Here is a 22,432-nt window from a genome sequence, read left to right as displayed (position 1 = left end):
TGAGCACAAATGTCTTCTTTTTTTTTGGAGCCCTCAACCCGTCATCCCTCCCCCAATGCCTTGCTCATCCTCATCCAAGTCGCAATCATTTGTCCCCAGAAGATCGTGATTTTCCAAATCATTCCACAAATGGAAGTTGTGGTGAGGAAACCATTTTGTGACAGAAGAAGCTGTGGCGTCTCTGAAGAAGTTTTTGGCTGAGAATATTTGTGTCCCTTTTGAGCATTTGAAGCTGCAGGGCTTTAAATTCAGTGTTTAGAAAATTGACTTTGAAAGATCTTTTTATTTTCATGCACCATGACTTTGTTCATTTCAAACTAAAAAGTTGTGATTTCTCATATTCATCTTAACATTAATACTTACAAATACATTCCAATAAAAAAAAATAGCACGTATAGGCCTGTAACCATGTTTTTTTGTTTTGCTCCAATATCATTCATCCCGAAGGGCCACGTGGGCAACTATGTGGGACACTTGCACAACAACATCATCATTTTAAAAAACAACTTTTGTGTTGAGGCAAAAAAAAAAAAAGAAAAGAAAAAAAAGTCGTCAGGACTGTTCTCGGGTTTCAAGCGGGGGGGCGGGTGCTTATTGCTGGGGCCACTTACGCGGCACCAAGAGGTGGAGGAGGAAGAGTCGGGAGCCCACAGAAGCCCGCACTTCTTTTTGTTTTGAGGACCCCGGCGCGCGGGGGACACGGTGGGCCGAATGGACTCGGACTGACGGCAGCCACGCACGCTAATTAGGAAAACCCGGTGGCGCAATTAAGCGCTTGGAGCGCACAAGGTGGGTTCGACGCCTTTTTGGGAACTTTGTTGGGGGCGCTCGCGTGCTTTCCTTCCAGCGGGGACAACTGGAGCTTGTGTTCGCCATGCAGAAAGTTACGTTTTGAAAGTGCGCTTGTCTGTCGAGTGGAATCCGGCGGAGTCGGTAAGTCTGGCGATGAGGTTCCCTTGGACAATTAGTTAACCGCCAAGACCCGGTAGAGCGCTCAGAACCAAAGTCTTGCTTCGGCGTGCTTCTCCGCATCACTGCTCACGTTCGACTTCTTTTTTTTTTTTTTTAAATGTGTATCTCGTCGGTTGCTTGAATGTGGCCTTGTTTGACCGCAGCTTGGCCGAGTCGTGCGGCGCCAGGTGCGCGTGCGTGTGCGGCCTCCGTGGCGACTCCTTGAACCCTAAAATCCAGCTTTCTGTTTTGGGTTAGCCAGGAATGTTCAAACGCCTCCGCTTTGTCCGGATCCTTTGCACACACTTTCCAGACCAGACAACCCCCTCCCACCCCCTCCCACCCCCCAATTTCGGCCCCGCGTGCGACAAACGGTGGATGTGAAAATGTGCTTTTTCTTTGGTCAGCTGGCGCGACGAGTTTGCGCGTCCAGTATTTGACTTTGACGAACACATGAAGACGGAGGCCCTATTTGGCCTTTTGTGTGCTGTCTAATTAACAGCAGCTATTTATTTAAGTGTGTTAACTAGAATTGAAGCAAATCTCCACTTGCCAGAAACCAACTTGGACCTTTTGTCAAGTCAAGATGCACTTCATTTTCATTATTGAAGTAGTCACGACTCCTCAGTGATATTTCTCTGTGACGCTTCAGATAATGATATTGCAAGCCAGCCTTAAACACGGAGAGAGAGAGAGAAATCCCACACGCTCAAAAAGCATATGACGTCATGACTGACGCAGCCAACTGTCATTGAATTCTCTTTTCACTGCCACGTCTCAAGACGATTCGTGTCATTTGTTTTCAGTTGTTACAATGTCGAGAAGTTTGATGTGAAATAAAAAGTTGTGTGTTTTTTTTTTTTTTTAGCATTAGCGGTCAAACCGAGGCTGGATTTCGCAGCCTTTAATTGGCCTGCGTTTCTGCCACGGCTGCAAATCCCATCCCAATCGCGGAGTGACTTTTAAAGGGACAGTCGCCTTTTGTGTACGTCTGCTTGGCGCACACGATCGTCTCCTCACAACACTGCAGCTGTAAAACCGCTGCTTCAGCTTGTCTTTATCTCCTGCTCTGATTTTAAAGATGGTGTTTTGTAATTGTAGGGTGAAAACAGATGTCACCCCGCAGCCGCGGTGTTCTTCTTCTTCTTCTTCTTGTCACATCCTGATCTTTCTTTTTGAAGAAGCGCACCACTACAGTTTTACAACTTCCACATACTCATTGAAACTTTGTAAAACACACTTTTTCCTCAGCTCTTGTTCTCTCTGTCATAGAACATCAAAAACTCTCACAGTTGTCCAAAATAAGAGGCGCAGCGTGCTTGCTTCAGCCGTTTTGTCACTCCTGGTTCAAGTTGACTTTAAAACTGACTGACGTACGAAACAAGAGAATCCGATATTGTATATTTAAAACAAGCCCGATCATTTCACATCACAAAAGTTCCTAAGCTTTAATGCTTAGCTATATATGATGTGAAAGGCCAGACTGTAAAAAAACATATCAACCACGGCTTGAACATTTTCCCCGTCGTGGTTTTATCATACTGCAATCTTTAGTCTTAAACTTGTCCCATTGCAAGTGGTACGTGAAAAAAAACAAATGAATTATATATTTGCTAAACAATAAAGAAAGTGAAAAGCTATGTGCACACGCGGTGTACATTATGAGTAAGCGCACATTGTGGTTATTGAGAGAGAGAGAAAAAATCCCAAGGCTGGTCTACCCGAGGACGAATGGAATTTCTCTGACAAAGACGATGAATGTCAGATCCTAAATTTTGCCTGCAAAACAACAACTTTATGTTCAGTTTTTATTGACACCATAAGAGTTGGTTTCTGTTTTGTGTTCACTGGTCACATGTTGACTTCATTTCAACTATGGACAAAAAATAGTTTCGGAAAATAATGACACTAATGGCATTTTCACGTAGGGGTGCACTCACTTTTGTTGCCAGGGGTTTAGCTATTAATGGCTTTGTGTTTTGTGTCATTTTAAAGGGAATAGCACTTTTACACTTTTGTACACTGACTGCGTTCCATTGTGTCAAAGTGTCATTTCTTCAGTGTGGTCCCATGGAAAGAGAAATCAATATCTGCAGAAATGTCAGGGGTGCGCTCACCATTGTGAGACATTTTCAATAAAAGAAGAGTCGATTTAAAGGAAGTCAATATCACACAAAAGACAAGTCTGTGAAAATAAGTCAAAAATGCCCAAATGTGCGATTTTCCTTTTTCTATTCCCGTGGCTCCCAAAAGCCTGTTTAGCTCCTCGGTCACCTCGGCACCATGAGTTGGAGTTTCCTGACGCGTCTGCTGGACGAGATTTCGAACCACTCCACCTTCGTGGGGAAGATCTGGCTGACGGTGCTCATCATCTTCCGTATCGTCCTGACGGCGGTCGGCGGCGAGACCATCTACTACGACGAGCAGAGCAAGTTTGTCTGCAACACGCAGCAGCCGGGTTGCGAGAACGTGTGCTACGACGCCTTCGCGCCGCTCTCGCACGTCCGCTTCTGGATCTTCCAGGTGACTTTTTTTGCACGGCGTGTAGCGAGCGTCAAGCGCGCGACTAAAAGTTGAGGCCGTGTTCTGCCGCAGGTCATTATGATCACCACTCCCACCATCATGTACTTGGGATTCGCCATGCACAAGATCGCCCGCATGGACGACTCGGACTACCGGCCGCGACGCAAGAAGAGGATGCCCATCGTCAGCCGAGGTGCCGTTCGGGACTACGAGGAGGCGGAGGACAATGGAGAGGAAGACCCCATGGTCGCTGAGGAGATCGAACCCGAGAAGCCGGACAAGGGGGAAAAAGGTAAGTTGACATTGTCGGTCGCTTTGAAGGGACTTCAACGCGCGCTTCTGTACGTCAAGACGCAGAGGAAGCAAATTGCGGATCCTTCAAACCAATCAAGTCAAATCATGCACATTTAAAGGCCAACCTCAAGAGCTGCTTGGAATTCTTAAATACTTGGATTTCATTGTTTGCTTTTCAAGGTTTGAAAAAACATTCCTGAGCTCTCGATAAAGTGCCGCGTGGGCAGCAAAATATACACGCACTTGACTTAAGCTGGCAGTCGATAGTCGTGTCAAAGTCGTAAGAAATGAGTTGCTTGATGCCAAAGTTAGAACGGACTCAGAAATGTACTTTTGAACTAAAGTAAGAAAAAAAAAAAGGAAAAAAGTTGACCTGCTGTCATGTTCTGGAGTCCGCATTTGGATAACAGCGAAGATTTTAATTTTGAATTTTTTTGAAAGCCAAGATGTGGGCTCAGGCTTTTGCTCTGTCAAAGCGACACCTTCCCATAACGTTGCTAATATAAACACAATTTTAAATTAGCTCATGCTAGCAACTCATCGAACCCTTTGTTTTCCCGTCATGTCGTCATCCGTTTGAGATTGAGACAAATAAGACTATTTGGACAAAGGACTAGAAAGTGCAGAAATCTGTTTGAATGGAAAATTAGGTCATCAAACTGACAAGTACCAGAAAAATATTTTTTAGTTTGAGTTATGACGTCTTCTGCCCCACAATCTGCAAGGACTGAGCACAAAACAAAAAGATGCTCTCAAAAGCTGCGATGGATCAAAGTTGATCTTCAACGTGTTTAAATTTGATCTTATCGTCGTTTGCGTTGATCCCATCAGATGGTCTGATTTACAAAACAAAAAAAAAAAGAGTAAGAAAATAGCAAAGCTCACTCGCTGTCAGCCGTCTTTGCCTGTTATTGGTATCAGATGTGAAAGTGAACGTTTGAAGTGATGGAATTGGAAGCACGAGTGGAAGAGTCTGACATGCGTACATGGAACCCGCTGAGTTACAGAAAATAAATCGATAAGTGTTGGGAAAGCCAGCAAGCCCGAAGTGCTCCGGAACTGGGCAGAATATCTGGTCAACGCTGAATTTAAAAGTCGTCACAGCGCGGGTGAAAAATGTCTCGAGGGGAGGACGGGGACATGCTGAAATGACAGACGAAGATTTTTGTCATGGGTGATCCATCATGACGCCTTCTTGTGACTGGCTTCAAGTGTATGTTGAAATAAATGTTTCTTCATTTCAGATCACCCTTTTTTGTCGGCCTCAACAGTTTGCAACTGCGTTTCAGATGCCGTATTTCAGGAAGGCAAAATCAGCCATTGCAATTCCTCTAACATTCGATTTTTCTTACTGCCCAAATGTAAAAAAAATGTGCCAAATGAGCCGTGCGGCAATTTTGCCTGTTTGGCAAACGCCAACGTCTCGATTCGTTTCCACATGCGCCCGCTTAAGCAATCCAGCCCCGTCGAGCCAACGTTTGGTAAATGGTTGCTTTGTGAAGTCTAACAAAGATTTGTGTCTTTTCAAGGCTCGCAGGAGAAGAAGCACGACGGCCGGCGGCGGATCCTGCGCGACGGCCTGATGAAGCTCTACATATGCCAGCTGCTGTGGCGCTCGGCCTTCGAAGTGGCCTTCCTGTGCGGCCAGTTCATCCTGTACGGCTTTGAGGTCATCCCCTTTTACACGTGCACGCGCTCGCCCTGCCCGCACACGGTGGACTGCTTCGTGTCCCGGCCCACCGAGAAGACCATCTTCCTGCTCATCATGTACGTGGTGTCCTTCCTCTGCCTGATCCTCACCATCTTCGAAATCTTGCACTTGGGCGTCGGCGGCATCCGGGACACCTGCCGCAGGCGGGCCGCCCTCAGGTCGCGCGCGCCCTCTTCCTTGCACGCCATCTCCACGGCGCCGCCGGGGTATCACGCCGCTATGAAAAAAGGGGTCAAGGGGGAGCCGAGGATCTCGCCAACCGGCGACTCCGGCTTGGACACTTTTGCCGACGACGGCAACTCGGCCCGCGAGGTGGAGCGCTTGCGCAGGCACCTGAAGCTGGCCCAGCAGCACTTGGACCTGGCCTACCACACGGAGGAGGGAATCCACTCGCGCAGCAGCAGCAGCCCGGAGGTCCACACGGTGGCGCAAACGCCGGCCGAGCAGAACCGCCTCAATTTTGCTCAAGAGAAGCAGGCAGATGTCAACCAAAAAGGTACTTGGGAAACCGCAACACTTTACCGTCATTGCATTCGTCGACGATGTTGTCTCAATCCACATTGATTTCATATTTATTTATTCCAAAATCTGTCAAATGTACGACGGTGTATTAAGGCTTGTGTGTGTGTGTGTGTGTGTGTGTGTATATATATATATGTGTGTATATATATATATGTGTGTGTGTATATATATATGTGTGTGTGTATATATATATATGTGTGTGTGTATATATATATATATGTGTGTGTGTATATATATATATTTATTTATATATATTTATTTATATATATATTTATTTATATATATATTTATTTATATATATATATTTATTTATATATATATATATTTATTTATATATATATATTTATTTATATATATATATATTTATTTATATATATATATTTATTTATATATATATATTTATTTATATATATATATATTTATATATATATTTATATATATATATATTTATTTATATATATATATTTATTTATATATATATATATATATTTATTTATATATATATATTTATTTATATATATATATATATATTTATATATATATATATATTTATATATATATATATATATATTTATATATATATATATATTTATATATATATATATATATTTATATATATATATATATATTTATATATATATATATATATTTATATATATATATATATATTTATATATATATATTTATATATATATATTTATATATATATATATATATATATATTTGCGAAGAGAAATCCTCGTAAATTTACGATAAATAATCTAACAGATTTGCGACAAAAACCCCTCAGAAACCTGCAAGAAATTTGCGTAGCGTAGCGTAGCTCTAGTCTGGACGAGGTGCTGGCTTTTGTCCACCAGGAGCTAACGTAAGGATTCGCTGGTGGTTAATGGAACACTCTATAAAATGAAATTGCAGGATGGAGACAGATTTCATTCTTAATTTAAACTTTACTCGTCATACTGACTTTGGGCGACCGGTGAGGTACAACCTACAGGACGACGGGGCACATTCTGTGTCGACAAGCATTCAAACTCGCATTTGGTCTTCAATAAACCCAACCCGGACGAGCGTGGGAGCAAGCTGGCGTGAAAAGCCACTTCTCGCACAGCCAGCTCCCATTTGAAGCCCCAACTTCAGAACTGTGAGCCAGATGTTCAAACCACTCATGCAGTCACAGCTGTTTATTGCGTTGAGCAACAAACCATATCGAGTTTTATGAGCATTAAAAACACACATGGTGTGAATTGTGACAATTTAAGGCCCTGTAAAGTGAATTCAGAGATTTGTTTCTAAATACTGTACACAATTTGTGTGTTTGAATATGTTAATGAAAAAATATAAAGACTTCATTTGCATTAGTGGTTAGCCGGCGCAATTGTGAGTTACTTGGGCCAATCTCTGCTACGACGTTGTGTAGCTACGAGCTAGCCAGCGAGCATTTCCTGGATGGCAGAATTTACAGAACGGCTCGGCGGTGTTATTTAAATGACCAAGTGAGGCGACGATGCTGCGGACGAGCCCGCGGGGGCCGACAACTTGTTAAATCGTGAACTCGCTGCTTGCTAGCGTTGTTTGCGGCGATGCGGAAAGCCCAGCGATGACTTTGTGGGATACATTTCTTCATGATAATATGTTCTATGTGACCTCACAAGTCTAAACATGACGTTGGGATTCATTTTCCATTTGTGGAATAGAAGTTACGCAGCCAAATCCAGCCGTTTGGGTTTTATCTCAGGAGGCGGCCATTTTGCCACGTGCTGTCAACTGAAGATGACATCACAGTTGCCAATCGCAACTCGCCTGTTTTGTGAAGCTGAGCTGTGATTGGTTGTTCACTGAGACCTTAGCAACTGTATGTCATTTTCACTTGAGGTGGCAAAATGGCCGCCTTCTGTTATTAATAAAAAATAAATATTTTTTATTTTTTTAAGTGCTGGACTTTGCAGCTTTTTCCCAAAATACCGTAATTATTTCATTATTTCCTTTTAGTCATTTGAATTCATTTGGTTTAACGTCAATTAACAAGAAGTATGTATTTGGACTTTTTTCAAGTCATTTGAAATGATGCCTTAAGCACAGATTGTTGTTTTGAGCCTTTTCTAGAATATGATGTGAATCATTGAAAATGGAAAATGCAGAATGTTTTTAATTCTTTTTTGTCTCCCTTTTCAGGAGTACGTGCCTGAACCTGCTTTGTGGCTCTCTTGTCTGTCTTGTCATTCCTGTCAGCCTCATCACATCTGGGAAAGCAGTTGGATCACTGAGAGATGGATTGTGTACGTTTGTTTGTGTGAGAGAGAAAAAAGGAAAAGAGAATGCTCCTTTCAGTATTACATGTCTGTTGAGAGAGGGAAAATTCACCTTTAATGGCTGTTACATGGTGGGTTCATTTGGAAGCAAATGCCTAAGGCAGCCAGCCCCCCCCCCAACCCCCCCCCCCCCCTCGCTAGCGCTCTTATTTGGCCCTGAAATCCTCTCTATCCATTTCTGCCACCTCGGCTGGCCCACTTCTTTTTCTCCTTCTCACAAAAGAAGTATAGTGCTTTTTTTGTCATATTTGTTGAGGCTAACTTGGATAGAAGCTTCTGGACTTCTGCTCAGTGCTGTTGTTTTGTTAAAGCTTATAGATTTCCTTCACTGGGCCAAAAATGTTAAACTGGGAAATGCTTGAATTCTTTGTACCCTTAAATACATTCCTAAAGATTTCCAAGAACAGATCAATAAATTTCATTCACATTTTTCACTTCATAAAAAAGTACTTTTTTTTTTTTTTTTTTTTTTTTGCAGCTTACGTTAATGTTTCTTCTCTGAATGATATAAATAATTCACCTTCGTCACTGCGGAAGGTTTAGAAAACAAGTAGTCTTTTTTTTTGTGCTCATTGGCTAAACCTCATTGGGCTTTGTGGTGATTAGCGGCGCCAACGCCATCCTGTCGAAATACATTCCTCTTGGGTGAGACATCATTTTCCATCCCTGACACGCGTGGCCCGTGTTCATGCTCCAACACGGATGCTTGCCCTCCCAAACACGCGCTGGAGTCAGCAGCTGACGCCCACTTTGATTTGGAGTCCTTTGCAGGTTTACATGTTCTTACAGCTTCTCCATGACTTTTTTTTTTTTTTGGTTAGTTTTTTTTGTCTGGCTTGAAAAGATGCAGCCTACAAAATGTTGCATTGTTTCTCATTCCAAATGTTTGACGGTACATTCCACATAATACAGTTGCAAACAATGTTTTGTTAGTTTTCTAGTTGTAGATATTTTTTTTCTTGAGAGTAAATATATTTGAACAGAATGTTGTACTGTTTTTATTGAGGGTTTACAAAAACGGGGGGGGGGGGGGGCATCTAATATTGATAACTGGAACTGAACATATATATATGATATAAAACAACTGAATATGTTCGCATGGTATCGTAATGGTTGACACCGCCTGAAATGTGTTCGTTCGTGCTGCACTACGTCAACGCGTCCGCCATGTTTGATGTGGCAGATCCGCGCATAGTCGTTGGCTACTGTATTTCACAAAGTAAAAAAGTTCATGCCTGTCTTTCACCCATTCACATACTTTCATTAAATTATTTGGGGAAACTATCACCAACACAACGTGGTAATTTCATGTTAAAATCCGATCATTTCGTTGACTCACATATACAGTATATTTCAATATTTGTCACGGTAACAGTGCTCCACTGTACATTGGTAATTGTAAACACTCGTACAAACGTGTATTTTTCCAACAAATGCAATTACAATATTTATTTCAAACGAAGTGTTTTTTATAGGTGTAAATGTGAAATTTGTGTCATGATTGAAAAAAACATGACTCCAATATATGTTGTGAACTTGTGACTAAGCAAGATTGGTGACAAGTGAGGCTTAATCCAAGCAATAGCTTGACTTGACTTGCCTGAAATTGGGAACTCGTCTTTCTTGATCTTTGCCACAGTAACTTGGGACTTGTTTCAAACTGGAAGACTTGGGAATTGCTCATATGTCTTACTACCACCGCTGCAAATCAGTCACGTTGTATCCTAATGTGCATATAAAACAAACAAACATGCATAACATATGTTAGATTTTTCATCTAATTTTACATTTATTTAATTAAATTCTAAAATATTTCAAATTTGGTGACGTGTCTTATAAATTCAAGATAATGTTAAAAACAATGATTTTGTGAGGGTAAATGTAAATTGCTGATGGAGGTGCCAACATGTACAGCAATTACAATGTATAAAAGAGAAAACCACAACGGTATGAAAATAAATGTATTAAACGGATATGTGTACAACATATTTGTTACATTTTCTAAACTAATTTAACAAATTACAGTGTAGACTTACTGCGCACTTTGTGGTAAATTGACAGTTTAAAAAAGGCATGGCTGTAAATTGCCGGTTGTCATCTGTTGTCTAGTGTTTCTCAAAAGGTGGTTCAGGTATCTCAAAGTGAGCTATGTAATAAATCACTTTATTAAATATAAATTCTAATAAAGCACATTTAAAACGTGAAATCTAATCAAACACATTACAATGACTGAAAATGTCAACTGGAAAATGGACTTAAAAATTAAGTCGGCTACAGTTAGGTCGTGTTAATAAATTAGCATTTGATCTTAAATAATTGTTTGCTTTTTAACAGGTAGGCTATTTTTAGGGACCATTCTCATTTAACTTATGTGCAAGTACATTTTTTTTCATTTCTTATAAAGCGCAATGTTAATGTTCCTTCTCGTTTGGTATTTTCTAATTTTAGACTTTTGGTGGATTCTTCTCTGCGTGTCTGTATTCATTGGCAACTGGCACATCCGGTGATATTAAATGGCCCTGTCATCTTCTTAAATAGTAGTACAGTATATGACAGTACATTATGGTTAAACTGATTTTTTTGAATGCCTTTGTTGGTCAAATGTCAAGCTTTTTTTGTTTAACCCCATTATCTAAGTTACATTTGTGACCAGCTCAAACGTTTGCAATCATAAAACCTTATTTGGGCAGACATACTTTGAGACAACTGACACGAAGGAGCAATACTGCCATCTAGCGGCGTGTTATATTTTTGTGCCAACATCGATTGAATCAAAAGCCAGTTGAATAGATCATTTACCTGACTGTGTGGTATTATTATTATTATTACTTATTTATTTATTCAACCTGGTTGGTTCTTTTAATCAAAAAGTAAAAAAAAAAACATAGTCAATACTCTTCCTTCAATCGCCACATGATGCCTAACATAAATCTGCACTGTGAGGCGGCTTTGTTCATCACTCATTCAATATGTTGCTGTTTATAAAAACAAAAACCTATTTTTTGTGTTTGTCATCGGGCGTTGGTCTATACCAAGGGTGGGCACACTCGGTCCTCAAGGGCCGGGGTCCTGCTGGTTTTGGATGTTTCCCTTCTCCAACACAGCTGATATATGATCAGCTCATCAGCAAGCTCTGCATAACGATCCTGTTGATTGGAATCAGCTGCGTTGGAGCAGGAAAACATCCAAAACCTGCAGGACTCCAGCCCTTGAGGTCTATGCCAATAGTAAAATATAGTCGTCCACGCTTCTCGTGTGTCATTATCCAATCCATTCCACCGAATTACTAAAAGTCCAGTCCATGTTTTGACTGCGTCGCCGACTGCGACCACGCTTGCCGTTGAACGTGCTTCTGTCAGCCAAGTGTTCCGAACGTGACAACTACAAGCAACACTGAGGAAAATGACGGGAAAGGGAGTCATGGTGGATACAAGGAAGGACGTTTCTGAAGAAGAAAGTAAGTCTTCATCACTGTCTGCTGGTAGTAACAATTAGTTCGCTGTGGCCGCGGACGAGCTAACAGCTGAAAATCTCCTCCTATCTTGTTGAATGCAGTGCATGTGAAGTTGCTGGCTGGAATTCAGATGAAGCAGGGTTTTTTTATTTACATTTTTTTTAGGGGGAACTTCATGCTTGAATTCACACTAAAGTCAGAAGATCATTCACTTATGGTTGTCGTCAGTGGATGACGATAATATAATTGGCAATACTAGTCCTCCACCCGTGTTGAATTGTAGGAAACTGCAAGCTGAGTAAGAGCAAATGTGGAGCGATACATACTGGAGACGTGAAAAATCATATCAAACTCCATGTGGATTTAATATTATGAATATGAAACATATCAGTCAAGGTGCATCATTTTAATAAGAAGAAAAACAATCATTTAATTCATTTAATTGAACTTGAGAGTAACGAACAGAAAGTAGAGATATTTAAAACAAATTTAAGGCAGGCGGCTATTGACCATTTGCACCGACGTCACGTGATCACGTGACTGCCCTATGACGGACGGCGGAAGCAAATGGTTGTTGAATGGAAGCCGACGTGACCCGAAGTGACTTAGCGACCGTTATTTTACAAATGAAAAGTTATTATTACTTCAACCGAAGTTCGGCCGTCAGTCGAAGTTGCACATTTCGTCGGACTCATCGAGCGCGATATTTACTTTAGTTGGAGATCGCTAGTTTGAAAACAGCCCTTTACCTTCTGTTGCCCGCCGTTTTGACCAAGTTAATCAAATCGCCGAAATTCGCAGCGGGACTGAAAGAAGCTTCTCGCTTTTTTTGTAGACTCAACAGTGCGTTGTTGTTCCCATCGCTTTTCTCCATCGCTGGCATGACAAGGAACATCTGTGCGCGCGGGCCATGTAACAAAGTTCATTTTCTGCAAAAAGACAACACCACACTCATCTGTTGCACAATCTATTTATTATAGTTCTACATCTAGTTTCTTGTCGGTGAACGCACAGCTGCGATTGGTCGCTGCTCCACTCTGCCTTCCTAAATGGACTATCAAAGAAAAACGGCAAATTAGAGACACCATCAAGCACGCGCGAGAACGTGAATGGATCAATCCACTTACTTTTGGACCACAAACGTAATCCACACTGAGATACTTTGGAAGTGCATCGCATGCCACTGGTTTTCCCAGAACGGCGCCGCTTGCTGTCAGGTTGCATGATGTGGTCGGAAGCCCATCGCTGTAACACCTGTTAAGATATTTAAATGAGTTATTGATATTGTTTAATATCACAAACGGTGTCAAATGTTGCTGATTCGGCATCCATTGCAGCCTGCTCATCCTGGAAGTGACATGACCACATTTGCGCTCCCTTCTTAAGGTTTCTTTTTTTTTTCTAATGTTTTGTTTTGGGGGGGCCCCCTTGTGGTTCAATCAGGGGATGTCGTTAATATTGATCAACTGTGGTCACGTGAAAGACACTTTGAGACACTTTTGTGACTTAAGGGCTATATAAATAAACATAGAAGAATCGCAAATATTTGACGGCATTTGTATTGGATGGCGCTTACCGATCCTTAATTTTCTTCATAGCTGCGGGACTGTCGCAGAACGTCATTATTGAGGGCGTTGCCGTGCAGATATTCTCATCGTAACGGCCGTACTTGGCTTTCAGGATGGTCAGTTGTCCATTCTCTGAGGTTGACACGAAACCCTCAAGCAGTCAAATATTTGCCGTGAAAGTGGAGAAAAAGGATGCTCGCTCACCGCATGTGATCGTCTCGGATTCTCCTTCGCACAAGATCTTTGTCTTCATGCCTTCATGGAAGCATTTGCAAGTTTCAATGACACTTAAAAAAACGAGGCGTGTCCAGACTTTGACTTCGAAAGGCCGCATGAACAAAAATTGAAGGATGTAATGTAACTCAAGTCGAGTCAAGCATAATAATAATAATAATAATAATAATAATAGGTCATGGATGGATCTTCATACAGGAATTACATACTGTCGTGAAACTTCTGTGTTTACATTACAATGAAAACGTTTCGATTCCCTCTCATTTGAATCGACAATCAGATCTGTTGTAACACGAGAGCGACGTAAGTTGTCGCGTCCCGCGTGTCGAGGCGACGAGGTACGTCATTCGCTGTCGCGTGTCACCTCCCGCGCGTCGAGCCCATAAGACGTGTACCTTCAGGTTCTTGTTCGCAAGTGTAGGAGATTTGGATGAAGTTGTCAGGAGACCAGTTTTGTACGAACTGTCTATGGTCAGGCTTTGGCAGGCGGCATCGCTGTTCTTTATCGCAGCTGTAGGATTAGCAGCGGTTATTAGCAGAACTGCTTTGTTTGCGCCCATGAACATACCAAAATGACTTACATCGATTTCACCCAAAAGAAGAAGAATGGATGAAAGCCCGTCTCTGTTGAGACTTTTGCAGCCTGCTGGCGTGTCGCGCAGTCGGCGTCCTTCTCCAAGCCGTAGTCTACAGCATGGACCATGATTCTGGACCCGTCACCTAAAAGCCACAACGCATCATAACGCGCAAACGCCGGAACAGTCAGCGGGACCACAGCGCGAGCGTCGGGTCGACGTACGGCACTCTAGCTCCGGGTTGACTCCTGGGCACGCCACGTCATAGGAATGCTCTCCTAAATGGACACTTCAGTTAAAGGATGGATGTTCATATCATCCTTGAGGTTCCCGTCCAAAGCGTTACCTGCATGCGACGTCCAACTCCACGCTGCAACCAATACTGCAGGATAGAGGAAATATTTGAAGCACCTTCAATACGCCTTGCCCGCTCTTGCTTACCGGTTCTTACCAGAAACGACGAGCAACTTTGTGAAGAACATCTTGCCGGTTGAACTGAGGGATGGTCAGACTGCGGCTTCTTTATTTCTTATATCCTATTGATCATATGCATGCATGTTCAAAGTAGCAGACATAAAAAGGTTGCAAGCAAATAAAAACTTGAGAGGCAAATATTAAGCAAATATTTAAATAACATGCAAAAAGGTGTCTGGTGCTGGTTTAGGAAAATACACTTTTTAGCTTTGTGCAAACACATTAATCTCGCCATTGGGTCCATTTGGGCTTTTTTTCTTTGGCATATTGTTGGAACCTCCTTGAGCTTTGTGGTGATCCGCATGCCTCCTCTTGGGCGAAAAAATAAAAATCCATCCCTGACGTGTGCGGCCCCTTGTTCACGCTCCAACACTTGCTTTCTTGCTTCCACTTCCCCTCCAACCTCACTGAAGTCAGCAGCTGACGCCAACTCCGATTTGGAGTCAGGTCAGTGGGGTGGCGGGTGGGGGTCAGTACTGAGTCATCCGCAGTCCACTCCTCAAATCGAAAAACCCACCACAAGCTCAGGGTACAGGATCTGACAACAGACAGCTAACTCCTTGTGTGTGTCCTTGAGCCAGTTGATCAGACAAACATTGTTTACATTGTCTGAGTGTAAGGCTGCCGTCTTCTTTTGTATGAAAATAGATTTCAATGATAAGTCTGGCTGGAGCTGCGTCAACGATACGAAAAATCTTCATTCGTCCAGCTCCCCTCGAGAGGATTGGTACCGGAACCCAAGCTTTGTGCGGAGGTGAGTCCAAATATATCTAGTCGGAACTTTGCACACCAGCTTGGGCTCCCGTCCCTGCCAGAAAGGTGACATTCCATGTCCCCAGAGCGAGCTTCAGTCGCTGGGGTTGGACCGACAGAAGAAACGGGACTGGTCGCGGTCTTGGTCTGGACCTCAATAACCAGCTCCTTTGTTTCGGTCCCTGACCAGTTTCCAATACTCCTCCTCTCTGTCATCCGAATGCGCCCGACGATGGCTGTCGTCGGGCGCACTTCTGGATGTGACACAGCTCCGAGTTGTAGCAGAAGTCCGAGGTGCGCGGGGTGAAGAGAACGGGGGCCGGCACTGTGCCCTGGGGGGCTCCTGTGCTGCTGACCATTGTGTCAGACGCAATGTCCTTCAACCCGACGTACTGTGGTCTGCCTGGTGACGTAATCCAAGATCCAGTCCACCAGGTGGGGGTCCCCTCCCGTCCTGCCCAGTTTGTCCCGAAGCAGAGGGGGCTGGAAGGTATTAAAGGCACTGGAGAAGTCCGAAAAGAGAATCCTCACTGGCCGCTATCCCTTGTCCAGATGAGAGTGGGCTCGATGGCGCGGGTAGAAGATGGCGTCCTCCACGGCAACACCTGGCTGGTACGCAAACTGCACGCGATCCAGGGCGTGCTGCACCTGAGGTCTGAGGAGGCTAAGGAAGAGGCTAAGGAAGAGGCTAAGGAAGAGGCTAAGGAAGAGCCGCTCCAACGTCTTCATCAGATATGAAGTCACTGCCACTGGTCGGAAGTCATTCAGCTCGCTGGGCCCGTTCTTCTGACGAGTGTGTGTGTGTGTGTGTGGGGGGGGGGTGTCCAAACGTTTGGCCTGTACTGCATATGACATGTTAACTTGATGAGGTTGCCGTATGTGTCGTGCGAGTGGAGGGTATTGAACATTCCGTTCCGTTCCGTCTTCAATTCCGCTTATCCGGGGTCGGGTCGCGGGGGCAGCAGCTTTAGCAGGGAAGCCCAGACTTCCCTCTCCCCAGCCACTTCAGCCAGCTCCTCCGACGGGATCCCAAGGCGTTCCCAGGCCAGCCGTGAGACGTTTGTCTCTCCAGCGTGTCCTGGGTCGTCCCCGGGGCCTCCTGCCGGTAGGACATGCCCGGAACACCTCCCCAGGAGGCATCCGAACCAGATGCCCCAGCCACCTCAACTGGTTCCTCTCAACGTGGAGGAGTAGCGGCTCGACGCTGAGTCCCTCCCGAATGACCGAGCTTTTCACCCTATCTCGAAGGGAGAGAACTTATTGAACATGCATGACAATTTTTGTGTAACATTTTAACTAGAGGCAAATAGATGTCTAATGTACCGGCTCGGTGGATTACATTGACTTCAAGTCATCCTACTGCATAGCGTGTCAATAATGTCTTTTTGGAGGTGCCCAACAGACACACGCCGAGACACACACACAAGATAACAACAATTAATATAGGACCATACATGGCATCAAAGTAAAAGCGACATTGAGTGCAAAAAACACACACAAAAGAAAATAGTGACGTCAAAGTGTGAAATATACACATCAGCTCCATAAAGTTCAACTTTTGTCTCGTAAGAATATTCTCCTAATTAGTCTTGGCAATCATTCACTTCAGATGTGTGGGTTATTTTTTTTTTTTTACATTATTATTTTATTTCTGCAAAACTAAGTTGAGACTTTATGTTCTTTTTTGGACATTAATGGAACTCAGCCACGAATGTCATTTTCTCTCAGGATAGGATTGGTCCCAAATCCATCATCTCATCTGACCCCACCTGAATAAATTTAATCACCATTTAAAAACTGTTTGTACTATCTTTGCCTGCAATTTACATTTGTTTGATGATCTTAAATATTAAAGTGGGAAAACTATGCTTAAATATGCGCAAATATGTTTTAACGGCATATTTGAACATGTTAAATAGCACTTTTTTTCTCTTCTTTATTGCAATGAGGTACCAGACAGATCCGCCGATGCCGGCCGTTCGGGCAGTGACTGAAAGAACACGTTTAGGGATCAAAGTGGACAAAATGTGCTTTCGATGAAGTTGGAATGTTGTGTAAAACATAAATAAAAACGTAATACAATGACTTACAAATCCTCTTCAAACTATAATCAATCGAAAACATTCCAAAGACGAGATATTTGATGCTGAAATTGGTCAACTTTATAGCTTTGTTTTTTTAATTTTGCAAAATTACTCATTTTCAATCTGATGCCTGCAACATGTTCCAAAACGCTGGCACAGTGTTGCACGTGTTGCATCACCTTTCCATTTAGCAACACTCCATAAGCGTTTGCAAACTGACGATATTAACTTTTGTAGCTAGAATTCTTTCCCATTCTTTGGGGACTGTCACTCTTTTTGTTGTTGTTGTTGTAAATTCACAGCGTGTGCACTGTTTGTTTGTGGAGTGCACGTTTACATGTGTTGGTGCTGCTCCTGCCATCAATGAAAATGTGCCTATTGTGAGATCAATGAAATCATATCTTATCCAATCTGTAGTCATCTTTGATCTTTTAGTGCCTGAATCGTAACTTTACTATCATCTCTTCTGCATGTGTGTATAAATTCAGTTTGACGATATTCAAGTGTAGATTTTGAAAATACTAATATACTAATATATATATATATATATATGCAGCGGGTTTTGTTTTGGATTCCAGGTGCTTGTCCAAAAATTAGAATATCCTCAAAATGTCGAATAATTTCTGTAACTCCATTCAAAAGAGTCAAACTTTCATAGGTTATAGATTCAGGGCACACAACTTGAGTGATTTCAAGTATTTATTTGTTTATTTTTTATATTATTGAGAGTTGTAGCTCATAAAACCCACAAAAATAGGAACATTTGAAGAATGTGAAGAAATCACCATGCATCCCGTTTTAGTGGGTTTTATGAGCTGAAAGCCCAAATAATGTACAAATAAACAAATAACTACTTGAAATGACTTCAATTGTGGGCCCTGAATCTATACTCCTATGAAAGTTAGAATTTTTGAATGGAATTACAGAAATGATTCAACTTTTGGAGGACTTTCCCATTTTTGGACGAGCACCTGTAGACAATTTTGCTGTGTAGCAGCTGATCAAGTGTGTGTGGTCGATTTGACCACAAGAGGCCACTGAAACCAATAAGTATGCGTCTCATAAATGTTTAAGGCTGCATGAATCCTTATTTGTCCACTTTCCATACAAATATCTGAGATTTCTTGCCACCTGTTGTTGTTGTTGTTTTATCCCTGTACCCTGAAATCAAGCAACGACTGAATGACATCACCAGCTTACACTGCGCTGTATGCAAACGTTCCCACTGTAAATACTGTAGTTCCTTTTATTCTGGCTCAACCGCACTATAAGTTGCTCCACAAACTGCCATCTGTATTTTTGAACTGTCTATTTATAGCAATTGATGCACACGTTGAACTTTGATAACATTATCTAAAGTGCCGTGTGCGTGTTTGTGCAGGTCAAAAGTGGCGGGCTGAGAAATGTGACCTATCACGGGCCGCGCAGCTGCCGCGCTCGAGCGCAGACATTTAGACGGTGCGACCAGAGGAGGGGGACGGCACAAATGCTCAAAAAGTTGTGAAGAGTTTTCATATCGCCGAAAGGCCAAGAGCTTGCGGCGCTTGAGCCTTCCGTGTCCCTTGGTTTTCGCTCCCTCTCTGTCAGCGGACAGAGGGGGGAGTCAAAAGTCCTGAAAAGGGCCCACGGGGACCGCTGCTAATGCTTCATGATCCGGGGTGGACTTACACCTGCAGAAGGACATGCAGAGATGCACTATTTCCCTCCATGGATCTTGTGACTTGAACCCAGGATTTGCGGGGATGTCCAAAAGAATTTGCTGTTGGCTTTCAAGGCGAGGTCAGGTGTGTACATTTGTGGCTATTTTAGACACAAGAGTTCCATTGTGAGCCATTTCATCAAACTAGTCTCCAGATGCAAAATGGGTCACTCGCCGCTTCTTGGGGGCGACCAACTCACGAGCGCAAAGGAATTCTGTTTTCAAGGGCAGGTGGAAAATGCTGCTGACGGATTAGTTTGCTCGTTGGGTGAAGAAGTAAAACAATAGAATCCTTGCATCAATTCAGGACAGGACAGGACGAACACAGACACACGCTCCACCTTGTTTAAATGTGCAGTTTACTTCTGCTGTAAGTTTGAAAATGAATTTGAAAAGTGCTTGCACTTGACCTTGAAAATTCTAAATGCTGCTCATGTCAACGTGAGGCTGACGACAATATAGCGGCCATGTAGCTCACTTATTTATATAAGAGAACCTTCCAGTGAGGTCAAACTGTCCCGTATATGTTTCAGTCTCCTGCCGCGTCATCATCGGCGTGCCACGCTTGTCCAAAGGTGCGAGATATCTGAAAGAATATTTGGCATGAGGCCTGCGACAAGCGCCATCCGCATATAAACAGAGTTTATATGCAATCCAAGATGGCGGAGGTTGCCGCATCCAGTACCAGTCTAACCGACCCAAACACCACCAAAGCCATCGGAGACCGGGTTGTCGCCACTCCCAGCCCGGAACCCGCGCCACCAGTTTTCCTCCGTAAACTCCGAAAGGCTGCGGTGGGAACGGGCTGCGATATCCGTCTGAGGGTTTCAGTGGCGGCTTTTCCGAGGCCGTCGCTCACCTGGTACCACGACGGCACACCTCTGCCTTCCACGGAAGTCCAGGACTCAGGAGGGTTGTGGATACGAGACTGCCGTACGCAGGATGCGGGCTTGTACACTTGCGTGGCTGCCAATGAGCTGGGGGAAGCCAGATGCAGCGCCGTTCTCGCCATTATGGATCTTGGAGAAGGTAAACGGCTTCTTTTTCATGCTTGGTTGTTTGTCAATGATTATCAGCGACCTTATTTCAGACCTTCAGTCCATATTTGAATTATGACTCTTATTTCTATCTATCTATCTCCAATAAATGTCATCGCTAGTCAATCTTCGTCAACGGGAAACAGGGCTAATGCTAAATGCTATTTTGGTTAAATGTTCTCCAGCGCTAAACGGGTCCCTGCGCTCACTATTACCCAACCTCTTTTGCTCAGTCCCGACAGCTATTGCAAGATGGCCGTGCCGTTTACCTTGTGCCGGCCACGCATTGTCACAATGAAAAGATATCGCTCAAAAGCTCAGCTTGCATCGTCTGACCAATGAATGGTGACCGCAGTGGATAGTAGGACGACATTTGCCATGATTTTTAGATGTGAAAGCAGGAAGTAGTTCTAGTTCCGGTCACCACCTGCTCCATACTGAAAGTCTGTCCTGACACCAATTTGATGCAGATACGAATGAGAACGCAAACGTGAATTTGGAAGAAAACAGGAAGGAATTTAGCAGTTAAATTCCCTTAAATGTGTTTATCGTATGAATCGCTACGACAACTGTGGGATTGGCATACATATGGCAACAAAAAAAAAAGGGACGCCGGGACGGGACCTGCGTAAAAAATGATGATGCGGGACCCAACGCTAAAAAGTAGGACTGTCCCCGTCAGAACGAGACGTCTGGTCACCTTACCTTTATGTCACACGGAAAATGAAAATCATCAAAAGATTGAGCCTGTTGTTTTGTTTTTCGTGCTTGTCCGAGTGCCGCCGATGGCCAGTTGCATCACCCAAATTAGACGGTGAGAATTCCCAAGCATGTGCGAGAGAAATGATCCTGTGCGTGTGCACCCGTCTTAGTCTGTTCCTGGTGAGCTTAAAAGCCCCCCCACGTTGATGATCTTTAATGATGGCATTCAAATGCGACATTCACTTTAAAAAAAGCCATTCAGTAAAAACGCAATGTTTCATTCAGGTCCACCGTTTTGGATCCCTCCGTATCTGTAACACTTGTCTAGCGCCCCTCCGCTCCGCATAGCTATTTCCGGCACGGTATGTGCCTCGCTGACTTGGGGGGGGGCTCAGAGCTCCGATGTGTGCGTGTGTCTCCGATTGCACCAGCAGACATCATAGATAATTATAGCACCGCCGCGGTCAAGGAGTGATGCTGTCACACTCAATCACTTTCAAGCAAGGGCTTCTAAATGTGTATTCGTGTGTGAGGCTGCTGTGTGTGTGTGTGTGTGTCGGGGGGGGGGGGGCACATCGTAATGGCTGCTTTCGGAGCCAGGCCTTTGAATATTAAACAGTGGTGAGAAGAAACTAAGTACAAATCTCTGACTCTAGTTTTACTCCCTACATTGGAATACTTTATTTATTTATTTTTGTTCATTCTGCTCTTTGTCCCAAATAGTCTTGGGTACTTTTTCTTTGTTTGTTTTCCCCCCCAAAGAAATTCCAACTTGATGTAAAAAAAAAAGAAAAAAAGAGAGCGCAAGAGACATACATAGACAACTTATTAACTGGAATGTGAACCAGAGAGCATGAACCACAGTGACGCAACAGATGTGGAGAAGCAAGATATTCCTTATATTTGGCCTTGATTAAGATAAAAGTTTGATGTTTTCAAATCCACCTACATTCTGCGGTAAATACATCGTTGTTTTTTGCAACATCCTAAAACTGCATGCTTCGGCAATTCAAAACTGGTCTAATCTCAAAAAACACATACAGGTGAAGTTTATTTCCCCCCCCCCCAGTTGTTACCTCTAGCGAATTTAGCGCAAGCAAAGTTATTGGCGCACATTTTTTGGGATCACACAAGCCTGAGCCAATGCTCACTAGCTTATGGTTAAAAAAAGAAGTTCAAAACAGGTAGTGAATATAGACAGAAGATAAAGAGGGTTTTTATCAGAATATCTGTGCCTCTATTTAGAAGTAGAGGGTGTGAGAACTTTTGCCACCTCTGACTTGTTGACAAGAGCGGGACGTGGTTGGGGTTTATCTGAACATTCTGACGTCACGTTTGGTGTCATATGCAGCCGGGCTGTCTGAAGTAGCTCCACCTTCTTGGCCCTCGTGTGTGTTCGCCACAGATGGGTAGTAATGAGTTACATTTACTCCGTTACATTTACTTGAGTAACTTTTGGGGGGAAATCCTAAGAGTAGTTTTACCACACAATACTTTTTACTTTCACTTGAGTAGATGTGTGACAAAGTAACGCTACTC

At 43.2% G+C, this 22,432-nt stretch overlaps 3 protein-coding genes across 4 annotated transcripts in view; 2 read left to right on the top strand and 1 right to left on the bottom strand.

Moving 5' to 3' along the window:
* Window positions 1-619: 619 nt before the first annotated feature.
* On the top strand, window positions 620-9,298 carry LOC147180110 (gap junction gamma-1 protein-like). Its single transcript, XM_086069151.1, has 5 exons — window positions 620-789; window positions 3,205-3,474; window positions 3,547-3,766; window positions 5,298-5,975; window positions 8,177-9,298. The coding sequence occupies exons 2-5, from the start codon at window positions 3,235-3,237 to the stop codon at window positions 8,188-8,190; spliced, it is 1,152 nt and encodes a 383-aa protein (XP_085925277.1). The 5' UTR covers window positions 620-789; window positions 3,205-3,234; the 3' UTR covers window positions 8,191-9,298.
* Window positions 9,299-12,721: 3,423 nt separating this feature from the next.
* Window positions 12,722-21,284, bottom strand: LOC147180109 (L-rhamnose-binding lectin CSL3-like). 2 transcript variants are annotated; one of them, XM_086067672.1, is made up of 10 exons: window positions 20,897-21,284; window positions 14,596-14,680; window positions 14,491-14,526; window positions 14,369-14,422; window positions 14,151-14,289; window positions 13,965-14,080; window positions 13,540-13,590; window positions 13,344-13,467; window positions 12,895-13,021; window positions 12,722-12,821 (listed from the first exon to the last, which is right to left on the bottom strand). In XM_086067672.1, exons 2-10 carry the CDS (start codon window positions 14,624-14,626, stop codon window positions 12,813-12,815), a joined length of 687 nt encoding a protein of 228 aa, XP_085923798.1. In that variant the 5' UTR covers window positions 14,627-14,680; window positions 20,897-21,284; the 3' UTR covers window positions 12,722-12,812. The 2 variants fall into 2 exon arrangements, with proteins under 2 accessions (XP_085923798.1, XP_085923800.1); XM_086067674.1 differs by lacking the exon at window positions 20,897-21,284 and having other exon boundaries at window positions 14,596-15,490.
* The window catches only part of LOC147180108 (striated muscle preferentially expressed protein kinase-like), a 34,735-nt gene continuing 32,089 nt past the window's right edge, over window positions 19,787-22,432 (top strand). Inside the window, exon 1 of the mRNA XM_086067675.1 lies at window positions 19,787-20,183. Coding sequence (XP_085923801.1) covers window positions 19,802-20,183 — 382 coding nt within the window. The 5' untranslated portion in view covers window positions 19,787-19,801. The remainder of the gene's footprint in view (window positions 20,184-22,432) is intronic.

The sequence above is a fragment of the Leptonotus elevatus genome, chromosome 2 (genome assembly GCF_054856555.1).
Source record: "Leptonotus elevatus isolate MCC_2025b chromosome 2, RoL_Lele_1.0, whole genome shotgun sequence".
Lineage (NCBI taxonomy): Eukaryota > Metazoa > Chordata > Actinopteri > Syngnathiformes > Syngnathidae > Leptonotus > Leptonotus elevatus.
Note: the sequence above shows the minus strand (reverse complement) of the source record. Positions and strands in the feature narration are given on the sequence as shown.